The sequence below is a fragment of the Antechinus flavipes genome, chromosome 2 (assembly GCF_016432865.1).
Source record: "Antechinus flavipes isolate AdamAnt ecotype Samford, QLD, Australia chromosome 2, AdamAnt_v2, whole genome shotgun sequence".
NCBI lineage: Eukaryota > Metazoa > Chordata > Mammalia > Dasyuromorphia > Dasyuridae > Antechinus > Antechinus flavipes.
The window spans coordinates 494,753,668-494,780,766 of NC_067399.1; the positions used below are offsets into that span (position 1 = coordinate 494,753,668).

The 27,099-nt window shown below is 44.0% G+C and overlaps 2 protein-coding genes across 3 annotated transcripts; one reads left to right on the forward strand and one right to left on the reverse strand.

Annotated features, from left to right (window-relative positions):
• Positions 1-802: 802 nt before the first annotated feature.
• POLR2C (RNA polymerase II subunit C) lies at positions 803-7,436 on the forward strand. The gene is made up of 9 exons (XM_051979914.1): positions 803-977; positions 1,155-1,204; positions 3,450-3,518; positions 3,635-3,687; positions 4,763-4,891; positions 5,309-5,360; positions 5,552-5,720; positions 6,355-6,429; positions 7,001-7,436. Exons 1-9 carry the CDS (start codon positions 892-894, stop codon positions 7,143-7,145), a joined length of 828 nt encoding a protein of 275 aa, XP_051835874.1. The 5' UTR covers positions 803-891; the 3' UTR covers positions 7,146-7,436.
• A 447-nt stretch (positions 7,437-7,883) lies between these two features.
• DOK4 (docking protein 4) lies at positions 7,884-24,523 on the reverse strand. Of its 2 annotated transcripts, XM_051979912.1 has the most exons (9): positions 24,322-24,523; positions 15,538-15,858; positions 11,716-11,823; positions 11,459-11,573; positions 10,898-11,017; positions 10,597-10,786; positions 10,114-10,252; positions 9,570-9,693; positions 7,884-9,457 (listed from the first exon to the last, which is right to left on the reverse strand). In XM_051979912.1, the coding sequence occupies exons 2-9, from the start codon at positions 15,601-15,603 to the stop codon at positions 9,339-9,341; spliced, it is 981 nt and encodes a 326-aa protein (XP_051835872.1). In that variant the 5' UTR covers positions 15,604-15,858; positions 24,322-24,523; the 3' UTR covers positions 7,884-9,338. The 2 variants fall into 2 exon arrangements, with proteins under 2 accessions (XP_051835872.1, XP_051835873.1); XM_051979913.1 differs by lacking the exon at positions 24,322-24,523 and having other exon boundaries at positions 15,538-15,955.
• Positions 24,524-27,099: the final 2,576 nt, after the last annotated feature.

A 27,099-nucleotide genomic window follows, 5' to 3' on the forward strand; every position in this document is an offset into this window, starting at 1 on the left:
AGATAACTGGGGATAGGAGTGAGAGGCAGGGAGAGATCTTGTCCGTCTGAGGCAACATCCGCTCTGTGACTAAAAGCGAGGTAAGAACCGACACAAAAGACGGCCTAGTTTGCCTATGCACAAGAATCGGTCTGAGAGGGAAGACCCTCAGCGTTTCTGGGCTGAACAGAAACAGTTGCGATTCACGTTCACTGAGCCATCCAAGCCCAAACGACAAGCAGGTGAGGCTAGGAGTGGCCCGTACCGCTGAGCGAACCGTGAAAGCCAGAGGGCTCTGGGAACAGGCACAGTCAGAATACCAGGGGCTCCATCCAAGCCTGTTTATTCCGAGCCGTATTTCAAGAAATCAGAAACGGACACTGACCAGATCATCAGTCAGCAACGACCTGAGGAGGGGCCTAGTCAGAATCAGACTGCTGCTCTTGGACCGGGTGTGTCGCTGAGACAGACTCCAAAGCCACGAGATTTAGGATCACTGACATTATCCGAACAGGAGCCCCCCTAACACCAGCGGACCACAAAACCATACTACATCCTGGCAAGCCTAACGGCGAGACCATTCAGGCTGAAATTCTAACTGCCGCTCACTAGTGGCTCCTCTGAGATTCAGTTTCTCCATCAATGAAACGAGGGAGTTGGACTAGATGAGTAAAATTCCTGCAGAGATTCCCCAGCTGGGTTGGGTTGGACCTTTCAGTCCCATTGTCTGAGTCTTCTGTATTTACTCCTCCTAGCGTGAGGGGGCGCTCTGGGCTCTACGTGGGGCCCGAGGGAAGATGGAGCGGAGTCGCTCTAGCTGACGTCCGGTGACGTCAATGGCGGCGCTAAGTTGTTTAGGTGAGCGCCAGGGTCTGAGCCAAACGTGGAGGCCGGGGACCGTTTTCGGTCGCAATGCCTTACGCCAACCAGCCCACGGTGCGGATCACCGAGCTCACAGACGAGAACGTCAAGTTCATCATCGAGAACACGGACCTGGCGTAAGGAGCTAGCAGCTTGGGGACCCCAGGGAGTCCCACAAGAGCGGGGGGGCTTCTTCCGTGCTTTGAGATCTCTGGGGAAAGGGCTTCGGTTAGGATGCCCTGGGAGTGGCGGGGACGAGGGATAGCGGATTTGGGCCCTTATCTCATTAACCTGTTGTTCCCTCCTCCCCTCAGAGTGGCCAATTCTATCCGCCGAGTCTTCATCGCCGAGGTGCCCATCATAGGTAAGCCTCCCGGCCTCGCTGTCATGGTAACCTGGCAGCCCCGCGTTCATTTAATAATAAATCGCTTCTCACGTTTCCCTAAGGTTTTAGGGGCTGCAAAGCGCGTTCTCCATGGTAATCCTGGGTAGGTGGCGGCTTCGTACTTGACTCTTACTTTGCAGCTGTGTAAACTAAGGCACAGAGCGGTGAGATTGAGTTCCTGAGAGTCGCATGGTGTGGAGCCGGGGAACAAGTGGGCATTGAGGACATCACTTACCTTATTAACCGACTGAACTATTCCTTATCCTCATACTTCCCATCCTGCCTCCTTCTGCCTGCTTTGTTCATGGTGTTACTTGCCTAAAAGGCATTCTTCCTTCTCCCTCATCCCCTTTCTCTTCCGTTGATGACCCCTCTTTCTTCAGGTCCATTGTAGAATTCAGATGCTATCTTCTCCTTGACATCAGATTCTCTCCCCCTCCCCTTCCAGCTGAAAGTTATTTCATTCTCATCAAAATCCTTTTCCTCGTGCTCTTAGAATTATTTATGTATGTTTTCTCCACTCGCTTTTGGTTTTAAGCTCCTTGAGAGCATAATCTGTTATAAGATTTATTTCATAGCATAATTCCTTATACATGTGGCAGATTAAAAAATATAATGTATGTAAAGTGCTCTGTAAACCTAAATTTGCTTTGTAATTGTCAGCTAACATATCTTAGACTCAGAAATTGGAAGGGACTTTTGAACTTATCAGGTCAAGCGAGGGAAATGAGAATATAACACAATAACCAATACAGAATTTTAATGTGGTTAAGAGCTGTTAAAACAGAAAGATTGCAGTGGGAAGCATGGGATCTGATTGGAAGTGTCAGAAAAAACTTTGTCAAAGTCAGTCTCTCAGACTGTTTTTATTCCTTTGTTCCCACTATTTCTAACAGCCACATTTAAGCAACTAATTGAACGTTAGGCACTTACCAGGTACTGTGATTTCCTTCTCATCTCCCCAAAAATGTAAAACACAGCCAGTACCTCAAGTATGAATTAGTTGAAGAACGAAGGAAAAATACTTATATTTATACACACACACATTTCTGTGAAGTTAATTAATGTGTGTAAAACAATTAGTGAACAGACCTTGGACCAATCACTTCGCTTTTTTCATTTCCTCATCTAAAAAATACCAGAGTTGATTTGACAGAAGGGTGATGGACTCATTGTTCAGAAAGAGGAATGTATTTCTGATAACCATTATAGGAATTTGTTTTATTTCACTGTACATATTGTTACAAGAGTTTAGTTGAAGTTTTTTCCACTTTGGATGAGGAATGTGATAGGAGGAGAAGGGACGGCAATAAGGTAGCCAAAAAGAAAGAAAAGGGTTGTTTGAAACTTTTTAAAAATACACAAAAAAGAACAAAAGGAAACTTAGTTGAGTGGGATAATTTTGAAAGTTATATATTGAATTTATTATATTTTTAAAAAGAAAAAGCAAGCTATATGTATTAGAGAATCACATATCCTCTCTTTCTGTCCTACTCTGAACATTCTGTGTATTATTAAGTGGAGAATAAAAAAAACAAATGAAATGGAGTTGAACTAAAAAATTTTTAAAGTTTCTTTCCAGCTTTAATAACCTGTGACTGTGCAGTGGGATAATCTACAATCTTTACCTCTCTTTCCTGCTAACCAAATCTTGTTCTTTCAGGGTCTAACCTCTTCCTTTAAACTTTTAACATTTAATATACATATTTATTTTACAGTTAAGCTAATAGTGCTTAGTTTAATGTCTGGCCTATAATAGGCACTATTAAGTGCTTGTTAACATATTAACTTAAAAAGTACCAAAATTCATGATGCAGTATTAAGTGAAATATGGTTTGGATAAAGAAGGTCATTATAAGTGGAGACCAACTGGATCTTTTAATATGAGCAATATAAAACAGACATATCAAGCATGAATTATAAAAGTCACAGTAGGAAGATCATTTCTAGTAGAGTAAAGAGAGTACATTTGAGAGGTTTGAAGAACCTTTTTGCCCAGCTTGAGAATAAATTATGGAGAGCTTTGAAAAAAAGGCAGCTTCCAGTTCATTTCAGTGCTCCCTAACTTGCAAATGACAGTGTGGTGTATATTGATATAATGAGCAAGCTTTGTTCTTCCTCCTTGAAGGATCAACAAGGGCCTAGCTGCTATCTGCTTTATTTCCTGGCCCTTCAGTGTTACCTTTGTGACTCATTTGCATTTCTTTGTGTTTTTTGTCTTTAGCCATAGACTGGGTCCAAATTGATGCCAACTCTTCAGTGCTGCATGATGAATTCATTGCCCACAGGCTTGGTAAGTGTTAAGTTCACCAAGAGTTGGGAAGAAGAGCTGCCAGTTTTAGAAAGATATGAGTGCAAGCCACCCAACTTTTGAAGTTTTTGACTTGAAATACTGCTTTGTTTTTTTAGGATTAATCCCTCTTACAAGTGATGACATTGTAGACAAGCTGCAGTACTCCAGGGTAAGATTATAACCTATTCAGTTTGATTACCAGAGAGTTATTTTCCTGAATGACATACTTTCAAGCTGGTAGATTGCATTCAGTTGTCCAGTTTTACATTTTAGTAATTCTCAATCTTTTTCATTCTACTATGCCCATCTCCCCTCAATCACCTTATATTCTTTAATTCTAAAATGGATGTGAAAAGGGACCTGGTAGTAACCTCTTGCCTTGTTGATCTTTTTAGGAAGAGATAAGTTTGTGTTTGTGAAGTTGGCTGTATATATGGAAAGACATCTGCCTGTAATGATAAAGGAATGGGCATGAGACAAAGTATGAGGGAAAACAGTATTGACAGAGAAGTTATGCTAACATAAATAAAATACTCCTCTGTACCAGTTCTGATTTAAAAAACTTTTCTTCTAGAGCATCCTTTTAATCTTGATTTTCAGGTTAAATGAAATGTGAAAGTTACCAATAGGGCAGTAGCATATGTATCTATGTAAGGTCAGAACTCTTAATAAAATTGTCCAATTTAGATTTTCTGTATTTAGCAACTGCCTGTTGGACTTATAGACTGGCTGCAGTTTATATATAGGTTGTGATCAATTATTTGGTTAGAAAAAAGAAATAACTTTTCCAATAGTGAATAAATAAATTATGGTTGGATATACAGGCACGCCTAGAAAAAAGCCTTTTGAACATATAACAGCAATGAAATAGTACCATGGGACCTAGTTCCCATTTACAATATTGTTTTTATGGGAAAATAAACATTTAGAGTTCTGTCTTGGGATATAGTCAGAGCTTCTTGTGTATTTATGATGACGCCTATACTTGTGGGATAAAGGAGTGGGGATGTGGTAATGTTGAAGGGGGAGAATTGTCTTTCCTATATATTTATCATTTTTAAGTCAGACTATCAGCCTAAGAGAATAACATCAGATTGATGCTGTCCACAAAAATGTCTTTGAGATTCTATAATTATACTATTTTATAAATTTAGAAAATTAAGGGAATTTGTGTTGGATATAGAATGCATAATCCAGACTTACTTCTTTTGCTCCACTTATTTCTATTTTTTGTCCTCTCCTAGGACTGTACATGTGAAGAATTTTGTCCTGAATGCTCAGTAGAGTTTACACTCGATGTCCGTTGCAATGAAGACCAGACTCGCCATGTCACGTCTCGAGATCTCATTTCTAATACCCCCCGCGTCATTCCGGTCCGTATCTAGTGGCCTCCTCCTTTACAAAAACTTCTCCTACCCATATAAGCTCCCACTCAGAAGTTGTGATAATCTTCATTCCTTATAACATTGGAATTCCAAACATTACCTTTTCACCTAGGTCATAACTGAGTTTCTGACCACAGATCCTTTTTATTGCCAGGCAGGGATTATATAAGTACTAATTCTTGGTCTGAGTGCACCGTGCCTGACCAAGGAGAACCCTTTGAAGTGCCAGCAAATTTAGACTGGGATTGTTATAACATAGGCCATTAACCATGGGTGCATTTTTTCTATCATAGCACCCTTGGCTTAGCTTTCTGTAGTCATCACTTAGTCAATTAAAGCTTTACCTCATTTAATAAGCCTAAAGTAAGAGAAGAGCAGCTAATCTCTGCCTTGGGTTCCTTTCAGGTGACATCCCGGAGTAGAGACAATGACCCCAATGATTATGTGGAACAGGATGGTAAGTGACTTGTATAAGAGTTCAAATACCTGTTCTTTCATGTCTTAGGATGGTAAATGGAAAGAGAACAAATAGAGCTTCTTATTGCCTGCTTTCAGGGTAAATTGTTTTCACCTTTTTATGCTCCTTATGCTACAAATCTGATCCAACATCTGGAAGACTATCTCCAATTGCCTTTCTTGTCTTTTTAGACATCCTTATTGTCAAACTCCGGAAAGGCCAGGAGCTGAGACTACGTGCCTATGCTAAAAAGGGCATTGGCAAGGAACACGCCAAATGGAACCCTACAGCTGGAGTGGCCTTTGAGTATGACCCAGATAATGCCTTGAGGCATACAGTCTACCCAAAGCCTGAAGAGTGGTATGTTCTGCTTCTCAGTACAAGTGAAATGTTTACAAAGAAAAGGGAATATGGACTCTGAGATCTATTCTGATTCTTTTTGGCTCATTTCCTATTTAAATATCAGATGTAACAACCAAAAAGGCTCACTTACGGTCTTCTAGTTTCTACTAGTCATATTTCCAAGCCATTCTGTCTATGCTCTAGATGTGTATTTTTGTATACTTCAGCAATCCCTCAAAACATGATCCAAAGACCCAGGGAGTCTCCAAGACCTTTTTAGAAGATCTGCAAAATCAAGCTATTTTCATAACACCATGATGTTTTAATTTCTATTACAGTAAATATTGATGGATTTAAAGCAAACAAAAACTCTTTGAGGGCTTAATAATGTTGTAGAGGGGTCCTGAAAGCAATTGAAAACCACTAGTGCCCTTGAATTCCACATTAGTATGTAAGCAAAGCCTGTTTACTATACCACATAGAATAAACTTGTTCAGCAAATTAACATAATTTAGGCTCAAAGGGAAGAATCTGTGTTAAACATTGGAATTTATGAAGAATGTCCTTATGACCCTGTGTTTTGCATATTCAGTAGTTGTCCCATAAAGCACTTAAATGAATTTTAAATTGTTATTGTCTCTGATTATCTTAGGCCAAAGAGTGAATATTCTGAGATTGATGAAGATGAAGCCCAGGCTCCCTATGACCCCAATGGCAAACCAGAGAGGTAAGATCTTTTAGGCACTTTGTTTTATTTCTAACAATATTGACCAGTCTCAATTACCTTGCATTTTGGTGGCTTCTGTTGCAGCAGTAGGGATATAGAGTTTTGCATGGGGTAAGTAAGTACTAAGAGAAAAATCTTTCATTTTGTTAACATCTAGTGACCCAAACCTAAATCTGTAGGAAGTTTTAGCTGAATTACCACTAATCAGAACTCTTGCAGATTTGGGGTATTATGGCCCCTTGCTTCCCACATCTCTTACTTCATGTTCCCAATGAGTTACTTAAACAAAATTTAGAAGGTAATATGTTTATGATCCTTTCCCCTTCAAAAATTTTAAATGGCAAGTATTTGTTTTGAGGTTTTTCAGTTCACACTGATATATAATAGGAAATGCTCTGTGATTTTTAAGTTTAAAAATAACTAGAGATTTTCTTTTCCTGATATTATTCCATATAGAGGATTGACCCCTGACTATAAAAGTTATTTGGTAGAGAGTAGGGTGGAAGATAAGCCCTAAAGTCAAGATCTTACATTTGTACAATGCTTGCCTTTTCTTTGGTCCCCATTCTAGGTTCTACTACAATGTGGAGTCCTGTGGCTCTCTTCGCCCTGAAACCATTGTCCTCTCTGCTTTGTCTGGTTTGAAGAAGAAATTGAGTGACCTCCAGACCCAGCTCACCCATGAGATCCAGAGTGATGTTCTAACTATAAACTAGCAACAGTCATTTCTATCAGAAATGGGACTCTACAGTAATGGATGGACTAATAGCCTGAGATTCTGCTTGCCAGACTGGAAAGTGGACTAAAATTTGGCCTGTTCAAAGACCTGGCTAGCACATTGCAGCTTTTAAGCCTATTGCCAGTTTGGGATGTTAATTAACCTAGGAAGATATCATGGGAAGGAGAGGTGGGAGGCTTTATTCCTTACAAGATTTCATCCTGATCTCCTTGGGTGTTCCCTTAGTATGAACAGAAAATAAAAAGCCTTTTCTCCAGGAATCAGCAAAGATTTTGGAGGATAAGGTGAGTAGGTGTATCTTTATTAAGTCCTTACCAAACCAGCCTTTCGACTCTATTGGCCTTTACTACACCTCTACTGTGGTACCTTTGTTAGCAGCAGCAGGAAAAATTCTCTTCCATAGATTGTAGGCCCAGTATTATAGTGAGTGAGTTACTCTTTGGTGGTGCCTCAGCTGGCTGAGTTTGAGTACAGTGTTTTCTCCCAGGCTTGCTTTGGAGTGTTCCATTAATTTCTTATCACGCCCCAGATTAGGTCCGCTGCCTTCTCAACCCTAAACTCCTCTAACTATAGTTTGATCACTTAATTGAGACGAAAAAGCAAGCATCTTTCAATGTCTTTTTGATGGTGAGGGTGGGTTAACCCTGACCCCTTACTGCTTGCTCCAAAGGAAAGTACATCATTGGTTAGTTGGATGACAAATCAAAAATTCAAATCAGATAGTAAGGGTCCTTTATTAATGAGCAGGTTTTTTTTAAAAAAAAAAAATCATTTTTGGCAATAAAACAGCACATAATTTTCTGACCTACTTCCTCCATGCATCATTCTGCCCGGCCCAACCCAGGTAGCTCTCAGACCATTCCAAGACCTTTAGACGGAGCATTCTCCCCCATCCCCACCCCCCACCCCCCTGTCTTCACAAGCAAAATCTGACTTGTTCCTCAAAGAGAAGAGAAATTGAATGAAACCAAGGAGGAAAGTTGGGCCAGTGGCTACCTCCCTTGATTCTGGATTTGGATGGGAGGGTCTACTTTAGCCTGCCTTTTGCCTCAACTGAAATAAATATTTACAAGAAGCTCAACTCCCCAAATCAGGACCACAAACATTAAAAAAAAAAAAAAAGTTCAATGTGAATAGAAAGATAGCCCTTCTGCACGGTAGTCAATAAATACCAGCACTAGAAAATCAATTGCTTTAAATGCATTTCAGCAGCATCGGCCCCATGTTAAGTGGGAAGCCTCCTGTCCTACGAAAGGAAAGGACAAGTGGTAGAGGTACTCCCCAGAAGGTGGTGGGGCAAGGGAGGGGTGGGGGCCTTAGGGATGCTACCCTGCCTCCTTAATATGTCATGATCTGTCTTGGAGGATATGAAGCCACCTTTCTCAACTTGGTTTTAGGGCAGTATACTGGGTCAGAACCAATCGGGATCCTAGCCCTCCTCCTTTCCCACAGCCTCCTCAAGGGATAAGATAATGATCAATGACCCCTCCAGCTCCAATAGGCAGGAAGGGGTTTGTGCAGAAATTGCAGTTTAGAAAGATGTCACCAGATGTGTCACAGTATAAAACTTGCTGCTGGCACAACTCAGATTCATCTTCCTGTGCCATCCTACTAGGACCCTGGATGGGAGTTCTAGGGCTAGCAGCTGCTTCCTGGCCTCTGCCTGGGCCTGCTCAGGGACAGCCAAGCTCCTAGATGCCTGCTTTTGCTTGAATTCAAATCCCCCTTCCAGAGTACTTCCAGGTTCTAGGATCTGAGGGGCTTTTCCACAGACAACAGGAGAGCAGCTGCTCCAAAGACACCAACCACTGGTCACCAGATTTTAAAATTGCATTTGTGGGTGGGGAGGGCAAAGATAAAGGGGGAAATCCCATTAATATAGAATTATATAACAATATATATTAAAATCATAACCATATACAGTCTCTTGGTTGCTCTAGCCCCTCATGCATGCTCTGGTGAAGTGAATGGGCCCTCTCCTTGGGCCTTGCCCGTCCCTCAGCTGAGGAAAGGGCATCTATCCCACTCGCTTTCTCCAGGCTCCTTCTATAGGGCAGGGTCCTGGGCCATCTGCCCCCGCGGGGAGAAGTGTGAGAGGAGAGGGGCCAGGAAGGAAGGAGCCTTCAGTGCGTTGCCAATCCCTCTCTCGGGATGACGAGCCATTTCAGCATCACTGGGAAGCAGTTTTGGCCTCCTTGCTCTCTCCTGTCCCAGCCTTTGGCTTCAGCAGGATAAATCTGTTGAGAAGGTCATTCTCCGAACTCGCCTGAGCAGCCCCATATGCTTCCCCTGTGGACAGAAAGGGAGGGCTAAGGTAACCCTTGTGGGTCAGCATGGGGATAACCAAAAATGACCTGTCAAGTGAATCCTTCAGAGAGGCAAGGCAGGGGAAGTCACTTACCAGTATAGCTGGAAGTCTCGGCGATGTTCTGGGACCCAGTGATGTGATGCCAGTAGGCACTCCGGGGCAGCATGGTGGTCGGTGTGCACGGGTAGGAGTAGTGCTCAGTACCTTTGTTTAGCAGCTGGGACAGAAGAGGAAGGCTGTTAACCTAACATGGTGGAGCTAGGACAAAACATGACAGAGAAGGCCTAGGGATCTGGCCTGGCATGTGCACAGGATCCAGCTGGGGCAGTGCTTGATGTAGCTTCACTTTGTCAGAGAAGTGACCTTAGGGGATTATTCAGTCCCTTCATTTTCCAGGTGAGCAAATTAAGGCCTAGAAAGGTTAGGACTTGTCCAAGATCATATTAGTCAGTGGCGGAAGGAATTACCAGACCCCAATCTGACTCCAAGCTTAATGCATTTCCTCTTACACAAATGCAGGAGTGTATGCTCCAGTAGCACAGAAAGTTGTCCCACAGGGATCTCAGAGTGTGCTGACCTCCCTGCCCTGTCAACTCAGTCCCCTTCTGCTTCACCAGCCTGCCACCCCGGGCCTTACCCTCACGTTCTTCTCCATCTCCAGTAGGACCCGTTTGTGCTGCTCAGCGATTGCCAGGGTGGCGCTATGGACTCGCTGGTAGATCTGCTCCCCCTCTTGTGTCTGGAATGTGTAGAGCCCTTCACCTGCATCACACATCCTGTTGGACAGCACTAGAGCTATGGGAAGGGTGGTGGGGCCAGAAGTGTACACAGACATAATGTATGCCATGCTAACATGCATCACCTATGGCACAGGCTTGAGTTCTGCTTATTCACAACCAAATTAATGCTGCCGGCCCCACCCCACCCCCTTTTCATATCATAAATCCTTAATCCACAGGCCCTCTGAAAAACACAGCAGAGCCCAGTCTCTTGAAGTTACTCCTTGGCTCTGGACCCAAAGTGCATTTGGCAGGATGCTGGTCAGAGATGTAAGTAGATGGAGGATAAAAGGATGGTCTCTCGGTTTTCCTAGGTGGGGTTGGAAAATTTGACACCCTACCTGCCAGCCTCAAATGTGAAGCGTGTGGCATCCCGGCCATAGCGGCGCAGAGAGCAGAGCGGCCACGAGATGAGCTTTACACGGGGATTGTGCATGTCCCAGAGGTAGATATTCTCATGGGTGATCTGTAGTTTGCATTCACCATAGACATCCAGATTGGGGCAGGGCAACAGGAAGACATTAAATCGATCTAGTGAAGAGGGATGGAAAGAAAAAAGAACTATAGTTGTATGGAAAAGTTGCCTCTCAGAGACACTTTCTTTAAACTTCAAACCTATGTGTCCCAGGCCCCATCTCTTACCTGTCTGTTCACATTGTACTCCTGGAGCCAGGAGGTCTGGCTCTCCCAGACTGATGTCATTGAGCCGGGACCCTAAGCATTCCACGGACAGTGTCTTATACCACTCCTCAGCTTCCAGCTCTGAAAACACAGGTTTGATCCCTTATCAAGCATATCCATCTGTACTTCCTATCCCTGTGCACTGGAACCTGCTGCCCAAGACTTCATCAAGAGAAGGCGTTCAGAGCTCTCTCAGGGCACCTGCTTTTCCTTACCACCTACCACGTGGTTTTTCCTCTTCTGTCCAGCTTCCCATTAGAGGAAGAGAGAGGACTTCTTATTTCAGTTACTACAATATAAGAGTGCCACTCTACCCACCCACCAGCAAAGTAAGCCCCAAGTTTTAAAGGTGGTCACCTGGCTCTTCCCACCAGGAATCTAATCCTTACAATCAAAAGCAAACAGCTACATCCTCTTTAGGATTCCATTATTCTGAGGAAGACCCAAGATCCTCAACTCTAAGCTCCAAACCTTCCCCTGGCTTCATGTCCCCAGCTGAAGTCCGCCACCTCAGGCACTCACCAGAGTCACAGGTAAAGGTTCGAGCTGAGTCATCAGTAAAGATAATGGCCACGGCCTGCCGCTTTGTTTCCTTAGGGAGCCTGGTGACACATTTCACGTTGCTGATCTCGGTCACCTGTATGGAAACCATAGGATTCTCAGCCCCAAGCAAAAAGGTGGCCAGAATGCCCCGAGTTCCAGTCAAAAAGTAACTGTGGGAGGAAGAGCTTATAGATTAAGGGTCAGCCTTATTAGCCACGATAAGGGAGGTGACTCACCTTGGGGCAGCCTCGAAGACACACAGACTTCTCATCAGGATACTTTTCCAGCCTCTGAGGTCCTTTGCTGGAAGACTTTCGGAAAACCAGCCAGCACCTTCGATAGATCTGTCAGATAGATGGTTCAGGCTCAGCTCAGTCCCCTAGTCTGGGGTAGAGTGACCTGGCTATTTTATGAACCAACTATAGAGGGCAGCACTTGATGGAACTCAATAGCTTAAGAGAAAACCTGAGTGAGTAAGGAGGAAAATGGACTGGTTCTTCAGCTAAGCACTAAAAACTCAGCACAAAACACAAATGGGTTTCCTTGTCCCTAATGTAAAAAATGAATAACAAATATACCTCCTACTGAGCTCAAAAGGCAAGACCAAAGTGAAAGGAAAGACGAGACATCCTAAAGAGCCTCATCACAAAGAGGATGTATCCTCAAAGCATGGACCCGTGGTCTGGGGTCCAGTTTTTTATTGATGCCTCCTGTTTTTATATTGCCTTAGTTTCCCAATATATCCTTCCTCCTAAGAAAAAACTCCCAGAAAGCAATCTCATAACAAAAAATTAAAAATGATAAAACAAACAGTAAAACCAACATACCAACTAAATCTAACATAGGTTAAGTATTTTGCAACTATGACTTTCTGCCCCAAACTCAATCTTAGCAAAATTCAGTAATACTATTATCCTCATACTTTAAATTGGGAGTAACAACGCAATGGAATTCTAAACAACTGCTTTCATCCAAAAGATTTCTTAAAAATTGATATGTCTATGATTATTTTGGCTTTGTCTGTTGAGTTCTTCTGAAATAGACTTGGCAGATGGAATTCAGACCTAACTTTTGCATCCTCTGCTTAATATAATGCCTGCAAATTTTAATACTTGATGACACATCTATGCAGTACTTTACACTTTAGAGGGCTTTCACATGTATCTCATTTAAGCCTCTCAACAGTCCTTTGAAATAGACTGAATAGATTTATGGCCCCATTATGGAAATGAGGAAACCGAGGCTCAGAAAGACCAAGTGTTTTTCTAGATTTCTTGGATCCCAGTCCAGTATCTTAACATTCTATCAAGTCAACTTCTGTGTTGCACCTTACTTTTAAGTCCTAACCCTCTAGAATTGAAACTATCCTTTCTAATAGTTCTGAGTACCAGGGAGAGGAAACAGGGTTCCTACTTGGTGATAAGATAGAATTTGAGGGACTCAGAGAAAATGACTTGTCAAAAAACACATGGCTGGATCAGTGGGAGTTCTAGAAATAAAATTCCTAAATCTTAACTTCCTAACCATGTGATTGCTCCCCATCCTTCACTAGTCCTATTCTCCTTAGAGATGAGGATACTAAAGTTCCCCTTTCACCTGGAGCTTTAGTCGCTTAGAAAATCCTATGGCACCAATTCTCCCTTTGGGGGTAGTATAAAGTTAAGTGCTATGCTTCCTATCTAACCCAGGGATAAACCAAAAGTAAAGGTGTAGGGAAACTGACAGGGACCTCATGTAATGTCTTATGACTCACACCAGCAGTGGCCATGTATGCAGGGAGTTTGCAATATCATCTACACAGGGCCACTCACCAGCCAGGGCTTGATCTTGGTTGGGATATTTTTGGGAGCCCCTGGCAGGCAAGCTGGAGACTACAGCCCTCTGCTCAGCTAAATGAATACTAGAAGAGATAAGCTCTCCCAGACCATGGGGGTCGGCTAGAAGCCCACACCTCTCTTTTTGATCTGCTATCTTGGGAACCACCAGGCCAGAAGTCTACTTCCTGAGCTTCTTGTTTTAGTCTATTCTCTTAAGTAGAATGCTGAAGGCCAGAGCTAGCATTGGTGACCCAGATGGGCAGTCTATCATAATAGAAAAGAGCATCAGCTTGGAAGTTAGAAGACTTCAGTTACAATAAATCTGATTCTGGCTCTCAATTCCTTTATGTATAAAATGAAGGGATTCCTGGCCAGCCCTAATATTCTCTCATTCATTATATTCTCATCTTGCTTTGCTTAACTTCTAGGTTCTGTCTTATTAGCCTCTATCTACCTAATGATTGGAGGGAGCACCATTATTCTATGTTCTAAGCAGGTTTACTTATCATATAATTCAACGAAGCACTTAAATCAAGTGCTCAAGATTCTTCCTTATTATCTCCCCCCTCTTCAGGAATCCAGTATCTAAAACTCAGAGATCTTGTTTGCTTTTGGGAGGAAATTAACTTTAGTTCTGCCTCTGAGGCCACAGCATGTTCAGCCATGGAATCAGTTACCCTAGGTTGCCAATGTACAGAAACTGAAGCTCATTAAAAAAAAAAAAAAAAAATGGTTTGGTTGACACTGAGTATCTAGCACTGGAGGTTGAAGGGAGAGGGATCTAGGTTAGGTAATATGTTTGTAAAGACTCACTTGTGAGTCTGAGAACCCCGAGGCACCAGGTCCTTAAAAAATCTGGTTTATTTAAGGTCCTCCTTGTTCAGAATGGGAATGTTAAAATCTGGGGTCCCAACTCTGCCTGTAGGATGACCTTGGTCTGCTTCATTGCTCTTGACTTCAATCCCTTTGAGAGAAGAGGCAGTTAGATAGATTGGAGGTCAATGAGTTAAATGTTCTTCCCCAGGGGATGTGAATGAGGGTCTGGAGGTGGGCAGTGCTAGCCTAGTCCCATTTGAGGGTCCAAGCTGTTCTATATATTCATTTTATTCTAAAATGTACCTATTACACATTAAATCAAATCCTAACTAGATTCCAGCTTCCCACAGTCACAAAATATAGCCGTCTATTGGCTAGTAACCAAGAAGGCCCTTTTGGGACTAAACTTTGCACTCTGGCATACTGCCCCCAAGAAATCTAGGAGCCATCAAGATGCTACAAGACTACAAAAAAGCCAATCCTTCACCTGATGAAGATTGCTTGGAATATCTACCTAGAACAGGGAGAAAGATACCTTGATCTACCAGAGCAGATATACTATATTACACTATACTATATCTGCCCATATAATACAAGGAAAGTGGAAGAGGACAATTACCTAGAAGATAAACACCAGGGCTTGAACCCCACTGGAGCTTTTGGAAGCACTACTGCTTTTATTTTGGGGCACAAGCTTCCCTTGAAATATGTAGGGTACAGAGGAGATATAAGCTAAGAGGGCTGGATAATTAAGTCAGTCTATGATCTTTTATCCACTCAAGCTTAAGGACTGTTAGTCGGTCTGAACTTATCTAGGACTTGCTGAACTCAGGGTGAGGAAGGAACAGAAAGAAGGACTATTTAAACTAGAGATAGGAAGGGGGAGACAGGATACTGTTCATTTCAAGGAATTCTCATTTACATTTAAATCAAATCAATAAGTAAAAGCATCTGCTTTTCCACACCTCCCCCATCTCCCTTCTCTAGCTTTAAAAATACACATATACACACCAGCAATCTGATTTGTGGGAGATAATGTACTTAAAAGAAAGAAAGAGTCCCCAGGGCCAGACCAATTTCTGCCAGATCCCTCTAGATGGCTGTTTTATAGCTCTGTTGTAGCCCTGGATTTCCAGGGCAAATGCCTCAGGGACAACTTTAACAATAGTGGGGCAGAGCTGGCCCTTCCAGTCTCCCCACCCACCCACTAAGAAATAACTCCAGATTTGAGTTCCAGGCCGGGGCTGACAACAGAGCTTCCAGGAAGGATTACAGGAGAAAGATCCAGGAGCAAAATCCTAAACCAGCCCTAACCAAAAGGCAATGAATGCAGCCTATTTCCATATTCCTAGATTTCTTGAGTGTCTTTAAAAGACAAGCTCCTCCCCGTGGACATGTCAGTGTTTCAGCCCCATGCTCACTCACCCCGAGTTTCCTGCTTTTCATCTTCACGTAGCCTTGCTTGACAATGTCATTAAAATTGGTCGCCATGGTGCCGGTACTCCCTCAGCCCCTCCCAAGGCCTGGATTGGAAGTGCCTCCCCTCCAGGCTTGGATGGGCTTCGCCAAGTCCGTGGGATACCAGGGGCAGACTCTTCTTCCCGCAGCCTGCCTATCTTTTCGGGATCAGCTCCTCCAATCACCTGTTCTTAGCCGCTCCCTCAGGCTTCCCACCAGCTCCTCCTCACCTCGCCAGCCTTAGCATTGTTCTAGCAAGTCCTTTTCTCTGAGCTTTCTTTGCTTTGGCTGAAAAATAAAAAATACGGGTGGATTAGAGAGAGTGACATCTTTTCCCTTTCCTCTCTCTCTTTTTCCCTTCTTCTCACACTCCTCCCCACAAGCCCTTCCCCTCTCTTTTCTCCCCACCCCTGTTCCCATGATGATGACTGAACCATTCAGGAAAACCGAGGTAGACACTAGAGAAGAAAATGGAACAGCCCAGTTTCCTCAGCTGATGTTTAACCCCTTCCTTTGAGGGGTACTTCCTCGAGCTCCCACTTAAGGACCTCCGGAAAGCACGCAGAGAGCCAGAAAGACAGAAGCACTCCAAAGGAGGGGCTCTGTCTAAGAGTTGGTTAACCATTAGCCTTGCAAAAATGTTAGCGGGCAGAGCAGTCAGGGTGTCTTTATGGTGCAACTCCTCAATCCTTCGGTCTAAAACTCCAGAAGCTGTCTCTCTGGAGGATGTTTTGTCCTGGGGCCTTCCAGCTCAGTGTCCCTGGGACAGATCTAGGTCAGCCAGCCACTCCTAGAACATGAGCCCCTTGCCCAGAATTCTCTTGCAGACTCAGACAATACACATAATTTTCAGGCGTTGGCCTAGACGTTGAATCTATAAAGCTAGAGCTTTCCCGGGGCAAAGAACAAAAATGTAAGTGTGATTTTGAAGTTTCCCAATCCACACTCTCCAAAGAACAGGTAGAGAATTGGGAGGGGGACTGACACCTAGAACATACTCCTGCTGCTTTGAGGTAAAATATCATTTGTACCATCTGCCCCCAAAGATATCTTCCTGCCTCTTCCTCACCCATTTGGAATGAAAATTTCTCCCCCTCAACATACACACACCCTTCTAACATTCAAAAATGGGGATAGCATAGTGTCAGCCTATTCTCCATCCCAAGCCACACCCTTACTCTTATTTAATTCAAGCCCTGGACATCTGCCAAGAGCTCCTTTCACATACCTGTTGAGGGGAAGAAGCAAAGGAAGTACCAAGGTAAGAGCAAAGTCCAACCAAATGGGTCAGTCTAGGGACTAGGAATGACTAATAACAATAATACTAGTAATAGCATGTATATAGCGCTTTAATGTTTGCAAAGTGCATTACAAATGTAATCTCAGTTGATCCTCAAAACAACCCTGAAAAGTAAATGCTATTATTCTCATTTTACAAATGAGAGAACTAAGGCAGAGTGAGGTTGTGACTCGTCCTGGGTCATACAACTAGTAAGTGTCTAAGGGAGAATTTGAATTCAGGTATTCCTGACCCTAGGTTCAGCATTCAATGATGCACTATGTGCTACCTACCTACCTGAAAATGATTACCCGAGGGAAAGTCATTTATCCAAATTGGAATTTCAGAATACAGGCACCCCGAGAACTAAAAAGGTCATTGACACAAAAACAAGATCCCAGACTTTGGAACAAATTATTAGGGCTCTTATACTACTTCCATCCATACTTGGAGCTCCAAAGTCCCAATTCAAGGCCTCATCAATGGCCACAGTAAGTATTAAATACTTAACTAGGTTTATACAATTGTCTCTCTATCCTAATATAATAATACCCTGGGCCTCTGAATGAGGATCCACTTCCTACTCTCTAAGCAGAAAGATGCTGTTCTAATTTTCCTGGAGGCAAACAATCCATTCCCTGCTCCAGGTCCTACTGAAGAGATCAGGGCTGGAATTTGGGGACCTGAAGGGGGCATTATCAGATCTAGGGAACAAGGCCACAATCCAAAGTTTTAGAACCACAGTTCACTAAAGTTTCTCAGGATCCCCATATTTCATACATGAAAGAATTAAGCGACCTGCCCAAGGTCACACAGTGAGTCAGCACAAGAATGGGGGTGAAACCCTTTTACTTGGGGCAGAATGTCTCAGGCTCTAGTTCTGAAATCTTGAGAGCAGATACTCCTGGTATCGGTTCTAGCTATGGACACCCACTGGAGAATAGGAAGGTGCCAAAAGCAAGGTCGTATACCTCAGGGACCACTCAGTGGGAAGGGAATGGCACTTAGGGGGTCATCGAAGAGTTGCTGCTACCAGGAATGGTGTCCCTGGGGCCTGGCCCCGAGTCAGACCTGCCAGCAGCTTGGCATTAATTAATCTCTCGGAGCCCTGTCTGTCAAGTCTCTAACAAGGAACAGATGGTGAGGCCCCATTGGGCACACTGAAACAATGGGAGCAGAGCCAGTGAAAGCGCCGTTCTCCCCTTCACCTTCCACTCAGGCCCGAGCCCCCGGAGCCTTCACCTGCCCTCCCCTGTTTGGCCGCCCCATCTGCGGCTGGGAATCACTGCCCGCTGAGCCACTTTCTCCTGAGATCCTCCTTTGCTCTGACCCTCAGGGCTGTCCCAGAGTCAGTTTCATTAGACCTGATACTTTCTCTTATGGGGGGAAGGTTAATTCTACTCCAGTTCCTCCCTACCATTTCCATATTCTGATTCTTACAGGAATGCCTAGGAAATCTCTTGTCATGGTGGATCCAGAGGTGAACGAGGATCCTGTCCGCCTGACAAAAAGGATGGAAGTTCTGAAACTTATCCATTATAAACCTCTTTGGGAGCAGAGCAAGATAAGATATTCTCAAACATTCAGAACCTAAAAACAGATCGATTCCTCTTTTAAAAAGGGGGATTGGTTGCGTGGTTATTCTGAGTGGGTTTTTTTTTTCTTTTAAAGATCTATCCAGACTCCAATTTGCCCTCTTAGGTGTTTGTAAGACCACTATAATTCCTTCTATCAATCTAATGCAAACATTCTCCTTCCTTCTATTCCTCATATCCAACAAATGTATCAATAATCTTTCCATAGCAAACCCAAGTAATAGTCAGCAGGACACACTCAGGAGCAATCCTATACCATCCCAATTCACAACCCAGCCCTTATAAGCAGTCCTACAATAATAAACCAGTGAGCACTGCTCTGACTCCAAAAGAAATCCTCCAATAATGAGTGATCACACAATACTAGTTTTATCATGGAGTACATCATTCTTGGCCCAGCCCCATTCAGGTCCAAAGAGAACTAATCTGAGAATCTGGAACCCAGAGAACTAAAAGGGAAAGGAAAGTAAGCACAAAAAAAGATGGAAACGCAGAACAGAAGGAGGAAAAAAGAAAGATAAAGGCGCCAGTAATTATCACTGAATGAAAGACAAAAAATAAAATCCCCATAACAACAGTAGAAAAGAGAGAGGGATGGTGAGAAGGAAATCTCTTAGGAAAAGCCTCAAAATGAAGAAAAGGAAGAGAAGTCCTGAAATGTGCATTAAAAAAGGAAAATAAAAGGGTCAAGATGTAAAGAATAAGCAAAAAAGCTGAAGGTTCCCATCATCAAGTGCCAGAAATCTAAAGCCGAGAAAAACCAGCACTGAATGTCTTGGGTGAATTTGGGGAATTACTTTTCTTAAAGCATGGTTTTCCCATTATCTATTAAATACAATAAATAGTTATCGAATCCACTTCTTTCTCATAGATGTACAACAATCACAGGATCATAGATTTAGAGCTGCAAAGGGTCATCTAGTTCAACCCTCTCATTTTTAAGATAAGGAAATGGAGACTCAAAGTCTTTACCCAAATAGAAGGTGGCAAATCCAGGATTTGAATTATTCTAGATCTAGAGTTCTTTCCAATGAACACACTGCCCTCCAAATTGCATAGACCACAGCTACAAAATGCTTTAAACACTTTGATGAAAAGCTATCATATTACCAAATTTTTCATACACCATTTTTATTTTCTGATAGCATCTTGAAGTCTTAAAACACCTTTAGTCACTATCTAAACCAAGCAGTTGTGATTTCTAGTTTGAATACTAAGAGGATTCTGCATTTATCTGTACAGAACCACCATGTCATACAGAAAGTAACTAAAGGTCAAATCAGCTCGATTATTTATCCAAAGCCACAGAGGGACCTAGCTCTGGAGTGAAGAGCCCATGATCTTTGGTGAGACCAGCTGGAAAATCAAAGTAGGAAGTCCCAGCAGCAGCAGCAGCAGCAGCAAAAAAAAAAAAAATGCAGAAGCCTGCTGCATTGGTTTATAACTGCCCTCTCCCCTTTCCCTCTGCTGATGTGCCAAAGGGTTACGGAGATGAAATTCTCACTCTCCAAAAGATTCCCTCTTCCCAAGGAAGAGCAGGGAGTCAGGAGAACTCACCCGCTAACAAGTCTCTTTAGCTGTCCAACCCTGAAAAGGGTGGGAGGATACCTCTCAGACTTAAAGCTCAGCTCCAGTGAGGCGCTCCTCCCCACACCTATCTCCCTCCCCCTTCTTCTGCACCTAGAGTCTGCCTGGAAACTCTGAAGCTTTGCTGAGCGACCGCCACTGGCTCAGGAACTCAGCACGTTAGCAGCCAATAACAAAGCAAGCCGAGCCCCAGGCCTCCTCACCCCCAAGGCTGGACGGATCTGATCTTATCCGGACTTTAAGGAAAGCACCACCAAGCTCTCCCCAGCAGGTCTCCACCCCAGACCAGAGATCTTATCGCAGATTTTCTCCAGCATCAGGAAAGTTAAGTCACCTATCCAGTTATCTACTCGTCTGGTCTCTCTGGGAGTGTGATTTTTATCAGTCTGCAGCTAAGTCTCAGCAACCAATTGTCTCCACTGAGAAGACACAGCCTTAAAAGAACGGGAAACTTAAAAAATGTGGCAAAGATCAAATGCCCATGGGGGTGCAAATCAGTGGGAGAGAAGAACCTGGAAAGGAGCTGGAGAGTGAGTTAAGTAGAGGAGTCAACCCAACTCACCCAAGGTGCCAGCCTACACAAGGCAGAAATGCAAACTTTCCTCCTTCCAATAGCTGCCCGATTCTAATCCTCTCCTTTCTTAGCTTGCTCTCTTCACATATTGAGACTCTGGTCAGATCATTGGGTGTTTTAGAAGACAGTGTATTATACTTAGAGTCAGTGAAGGCCTGAGTTCAGATGCTGCCTCAGATACTAGTTCTATGAACCTGGGCAAGTCTTTTAACCTGTCTGCTTCATTTTCCCCATCTGCAAAATAGGAATAAGGATGGCACCTACCTCCTTAGAATTGTTGTAAGGATCAAATGACATAATATGTATCTCAAAGAGAATGCATATCTCAAAGCAAAGCGTTGTGCAAAACTGCTATATAATATATAAATATAAAAGTGCTATATAAATGTTGATTACTATTAAGTAGAGCCTGGACCTCAAATCTTTTTAGCCCCTTTCTGCCTGCTGCCCCCATCTCTCTAGCTAGGTGCACCTGGTTTTATTACCTAGATGTATACCTGCTCTATGTAGAGCATCTAGGTTTCCTGGCAGGCCATAAATTCCATCTTGCACTAAAATTGGCAAACTTGTGACTCAAATACTACTCAGTCCAAGTAATCATGGGTTCAAAGCTGCCTTTGGTTCCCTCTACCTGGCAAGATCTCTGCCTAAGCAGAGTCCTGGCCTGGTCCTGCTCCCAGCCGCACCTCAGCCTGGGGTTTGTTTTAGTGAAGTCATATCCAATCCAGTTTTCTGGGGCTAGAAAGGCTGGGACCAGCTACTACAAAAGGAAAAACTGATTTGGTGCCAGGTCTTCTGCCAATGGAGGGCGGAGGTGAAGGAGGAAGGTAGACTCTTACCAGGAGTCTCTGAGCAGGGAGATAGGGTGGGCAATGCATACTGCCTGCAAATCAGTAAGGAAGTTTTTTTTTTTTTTTTTTTTTTAATCCCAGGAGATCTCAGTAATGTTGCATTCTCAGGCAAGGAAAAAGAAATTATATGAAAAGGCTGAGGATGCTATTAGCCATGGTTGGGATTTCTTTTGAAAGGGAAACTAAATTGGTCTTTATTCTCAAACTTGATGATTCCTGGAAGAAATCATCTCTGGATGGAGCCTAGCTCTTCTTAATCACTGCAACAAACCCCAGTTTGAGCTCAAAGAGCCCTGATTCTCCCGCCCACTCCACCAGGGAATTCAACCAATTCACTGAATTTTTCTACCAGGGTATGTCGTCTAAACACCTCAAATCTCACTGTCAGATTAACATTCTATCAACTACAAGTCTGTAAATGAACCCATTATCTTTTAACACATGGAAAAGTCATCATTCCTCAGGGCCCCCAATTTCAAACAGAAATTTGATATTTCTGTCATGACCCAGTTTTCTGCCAAAAAGCCTATGCAACTGTAATTTACAAGCATCCTATTTAAGGCTGAGGGATATCCAGAAAAGGAATGGGTCTCTGATCAGGCTCTGGACCTGGATCCACCACATGTCTTCTGGGATTCCTTCCCAATAGGAATCACTAAAACTCAGGGATTGAAAAGTAAATAGGAAGAGGGGAGGGAATCATTTTACAAGGGAATTGACAAGTTAATTGATGCTCCTTTGAGGAGGAGGGTAAAACATTGGAAGGGAGCGTCTGGGTCAGAAAATACCTTCACTTTTAGATCTATGTTTTGGGAGGAGGGGGCCCAGGAGGAAAAATTAGTCATTGGGAGCAATGATAATTGGAAATGAGGGGCAAAGAAAAGGAATACAAAGATATAAATTTACTTTGTGGGGAGAGGGGAAGGAGCTGCTAGGGGTGACCAGCAAGCATAAGCTGGGAGCAGGAAAACCTAGAACTGGCAGGTTAGTTCTTGCTCCTTTAGGGTGGGGCATTAATTGGGGTGTCAGGGTCAAAGAAAATAGCAAGTAAAGGGTGGAGGTTGGAAGATGGGAGAGATGGCATAGTCCTCAAAGCCTTAGTCCAGAAAAGAAGACACAATCATAATGGAGAGAGGGAAGAGAGGAGGCAGTTGACAAATTAGCTCAAGTGCTCCTTAGGAGGTCTGACTGGAAGGGGCCAAAGGAAAAAAAAATCAAGTTTGGACGATTTACAGATTTAGACTGGGAAAGAGCCCCAGAAACCATCTGCTAGTCAAACCTTATTTTACAGAGGAAGAAAGTGACTCTCAAGGAGGTTATATGAATTGTCTTAAATTGGTAGCAAGAAGCAGAGGCAATATTTGAACTCAAATCCCCTACCTCTTCCCACAACATTACAACAAATTCTCAGGAGAAAGAGATAGTGGAATCTATGTACTCCTGACCAGCAGGTAAAAGGCAGTGGATTGCTGCCAAGAATAGTGTGTGTGTGTGTGTGGGGGGGTACCCAAAGCCCAAATCAAGCAAGGTTGCAGTGGTCATAGCACCGGGCTGAAGGCAGCTGTCAGATTAAATGCCTGCCTCTTTGGGGCATAAAAGGCAATAAAGAGGGTAAAGATCTGAGGAACATCAAAGTGTGTGGGGGAGCGGGCCTTTAGGATGCCAACCCTGCAGAAAGGGAATAATATGATAGTGACTACCTGGGCCAAGGTCGGGGGCAGAGGGCATAGAAATAGCACCCGTGAGGGACTGAGGGAGCACTAGGGAAGATGGCAGGTGGAGAAAACGATGGAGGAAGGGGGCTCAGGAGAGGGGTGCTATAAGAGAACAGAGAAGAGGGCTTATGGGGAGGGAAGGAGCATGAAGAAACTGGGCTTATGGGAGGGGGTTCAAAGCAGGGCTCACAGACATAAGGAGCCAAGAAGAGAATTGTCAATGGATTGGGGTTCCTGGAGAGAAGGGTGGTGAAGAGGGGGCCTGAGAGAGAGGCTCGTGGAGAGAGGGTTCAGGGCAGAGTGCACAGGGTGGAGATTCAAGGGAAGGGTTTTAGGGATGGGGTTCGTGAGGAGATTCAGGGGACAATGCGCATAAGAAGAGGGATTCAGGGGAAGGGATTCTTGAGAAAGAGGTTCAATGGAGAAGTCAGAAAGCCGGCTCATCAAGGGGAGAGCACAGAGAGGGGATTCAGGGAAAGAGGGTTCTAGAGGGGCGCACAGAGAAGGGACTCAGGGGAGCCGGATTCTAGAGGTTCAGGGAGGAGATTCAGGAGAGTGATCCCAAGGAAGAGGATTCGGGAGAAGGATCTCGCAGAAAGGGGACTTAAAGGAAGAGATTTTCGAGGAAGACGTTCCGGGGAGAGGCGCCAAGGAGGGTATTCAGCGTAGAGAGGGGCTTCTCGTGGAGAAGACTCGGAAGGGGGCACAGGGAGGAGATTCAGTGGAGGACCCTCAAGGAAGAAGATTCGGGAGGAGCGCACAGAGAGAGAGAACACAGGGAAGAGGCTCAAAGGAGGCGGTTCAGGGAAGGGGGCGCACAGGGAGGAGATTCAGTGAAGGAATCTCCAAAGGAGGGGCTCAGAAGAGGGAGCACACAGAGAGTGGACTCAGAGGAGGGGATTCTCGAAGAGTCGGATCAAGGGAGGGAGCACACAGGAAGGAGCTTCGGTGGAGGGGATTTCAAGGGAAGGGGACCATAAGAGGGAAAGCACAGAAAGGGGGCTCAGAGGTAGGGTTCTCGAAGATGTTCAGGTGAGGTGCATAGGGAGTCGACTGGCAACTGGCAAGGGAACCCCTTCTTTCCTCTCCTCTTCCCCACCAGACCCAGGGACTCACCCTCTCTTCCTTCTCTTCTCCCTTCCCCACTTACCCCCGCGCTGCTCCCGCCCCAGCTCCCGCCCCGGCTCGCTGGGGCCGCAGTCCAGGCACATGCCCGCTTCATGGCGCTGCCCGCGGGCCCATCTGGGCAGCGGCGGGGGTGGCGGCGCCGGGCTGGGACTGGGAGGCGGCCGCTTGTCCGTCAGCCCGTCTGCCTCCCAGCCTCTGCCTGCTCCGGCTCCCTCCTTCCCCAGACGTCGCCGCCGCCGCGGCTCCCTAGGAACCGGCCCGCCCCGGCCTGGGCGCCGTATTCCTTCGAGCTGACGGGCCTCTGCTTTCACTGCTGCCGCTGCCTCCTTCCTTCCTCCTCCCCAATTCCTCTACATATCGCCTCCTCAGCGCCCCCAGCTCCTCTCCTTGCCGCCGCCCCAGCTTCCCACTCTGAGCCCCTGCTCCTTACCCAACGGTCTCTTCTGTCCGACCCCCGCTCCCTCAGATTCCTCTGCAAAGTCCAGTTCTGCACGCCCTCCCCAGCAAAACGCCCACCTCCTGACCTCTCAGCTGCTCCTACACTTTCTTCCCCCACCCATCATTTTTTCAAGCAGCCCCCTTCCCACCTCCTCCGACGTTCTCTGAGGCGCTCCTAATAACCCACACCTCAATATACATCTACCCTCAATTAAGCTAAGTTTCAAACTGAGCCCTTTACCTCTTTCCATTGTTTCACTCCACCTCAAACTTCCCTCATTTCATTCATTGCCACAGAATATATACGCGTACTCCGACCTCATTCTTTCATCACGAACAACTCTCCCCAGTCCGGGATTCTCAGAGTACCCAGCTTAATTCAGCCTCTCACAATGTAATCTCTGCTCCAATGCCCGGACTGACTACAAAAAGACCACTTTCATGGTCCAATTTCTCGCCCATCCAGTTCCCAGAGGTGAGATTTATGTTTATTTGAATTTCAAGTGTGTTATGATTTGCATGATTCACCATACACATGACCCACACAACTCATAACCCCCCCCAAAATACAAATTTTCAAATATTATTAGGACCCCATTGAAGGACTTCCTTTTAGTTTTAGGACATTTTCACCTACCTTGGAGTCCTACCTCCAAGACTGAGGAGCTTACAGATTCTTAGATTTTGATGGCTTGGATCTTACCCTTCCCCAGGTTACAGGATATTTCATGATGGTCATTCTCACTAGGGAAGAGGCAAGATAAGCAGCACAGGAGAATCCAACTAGAAACGTTGAACACTGGGCTTTCCTAATGGAGCTAACCAGTCAGAAATCCCACAGCCAGGTTTGATAAGGGCTGTTATTTTGCCTTCTCACTCACCCTATTAGTTTGAAAGCTCTATACACAGCCCCTAGCTCTAAACTCAGTCTCAATCTTTTGCCTTTCCCCATATATCTCCTATCTAAACTTGAACTCATCTGCTTTTCTTCAGACCTTAATGTCCAATCAGTAAAACTCCCACAGATTTGATTATTTTGGGAAGCTGTTTAGACAAACCAGAAAGCACATTTTGACCACTAACAAAAAAAAAAAAATAGGCTTTCAGAGAAAATCTTTTTAAAATCATCTTTTCATGGGATTATTAAATGGTTCAGTGGATAGATCACTGGCTCCCCAGAATCAAGAGGACCTCAGTTCAAGTTAGGCCTCAGACACTTAACACTTACTAGCTGTGAGATCCCAATTGCCTCACTAAAAAAAAATTTAAAAATTAAAATTAAAATCCATCTTCTCTAGAAAATGCTATTTAACTAATACAATAATCATGTACTGTGTGCTCTGTCCAGGACTGTGCTAGGCACTGAAAGTGTGACAAAGAAAAAAGCCTCACTTTCCCTACTTCAAGGAGTTTACAACATTCTAGGAACATAAGACTTGCAAAAAAAACACAATATGAGATAAAAAATAGTACAGACAAAAAAGAGATCTGAAGTGGCTCCAAGAAAATTAAGGGGAAGGAAATCTTTTTTCCTTTTCTAGTACAGTTTTGCCATTATCAAGTCCAGAAGTTCTCATAGTGTGGGCTTCGACCACCCAGACCTTTTGAGGGGATCCTAAAAGTCAAAACTGTTTTCATAATAATATTAAAAAGTAGTACTGTCTAATATAGTAAAGCTCAATCAATATAAGAGAACACAAACAAAAGCTTTTGGGATTCTTAATCATTTTTAAGGGTGTAAATGGGTCCTGAAACCAAAAAGTTTGAGAATCATCATTGTAGTGCTTCACTCAAAGCTAGATACATATTAGAAGGGCTTTGAGAAATATTTGATGAAAGGGAGGGACAAATTGGGATTTTTTTTTTTATTTCTAGAGCACTGAATTGGTAATTCATCAGATTGTATTGTAATATCAATTCTATTTCTAACTAGGGGTGTGACTTTTATAAATCCCTATGGTTTTCCCATCAAATATTAGGTGGAAGCTATAGTAAGATCTATTTTGGAGCTAAAATTTATGAATGAATAGTTTTCTAGCCCCATTCCTGATCTTCCTTTCCATCTTATCTAGCCCTCTTCCTTGGAGCTTATTCCACAATCGACAGTAGGGGAAGGTTAAATCCAGGCAATGCTTAATTGGTTTCCAATTCATGGTCCAGAACAAGATTGGTCCAACTTTTCAAGTTATTACCAACGCTGAAGATCTCAGCCACCATTGAGCTCTGAAATGCCTTACCCAGAGGGAATTTTGGGAAGAAAGAAGCAGGCCATCAAAGCCACACCACCCTCACAGCAGCCCAGCTCTGGCATTCTAGTTCCCCATCTGTATGTATTTTATTAAATCCTTTAAGGATTTAAGCT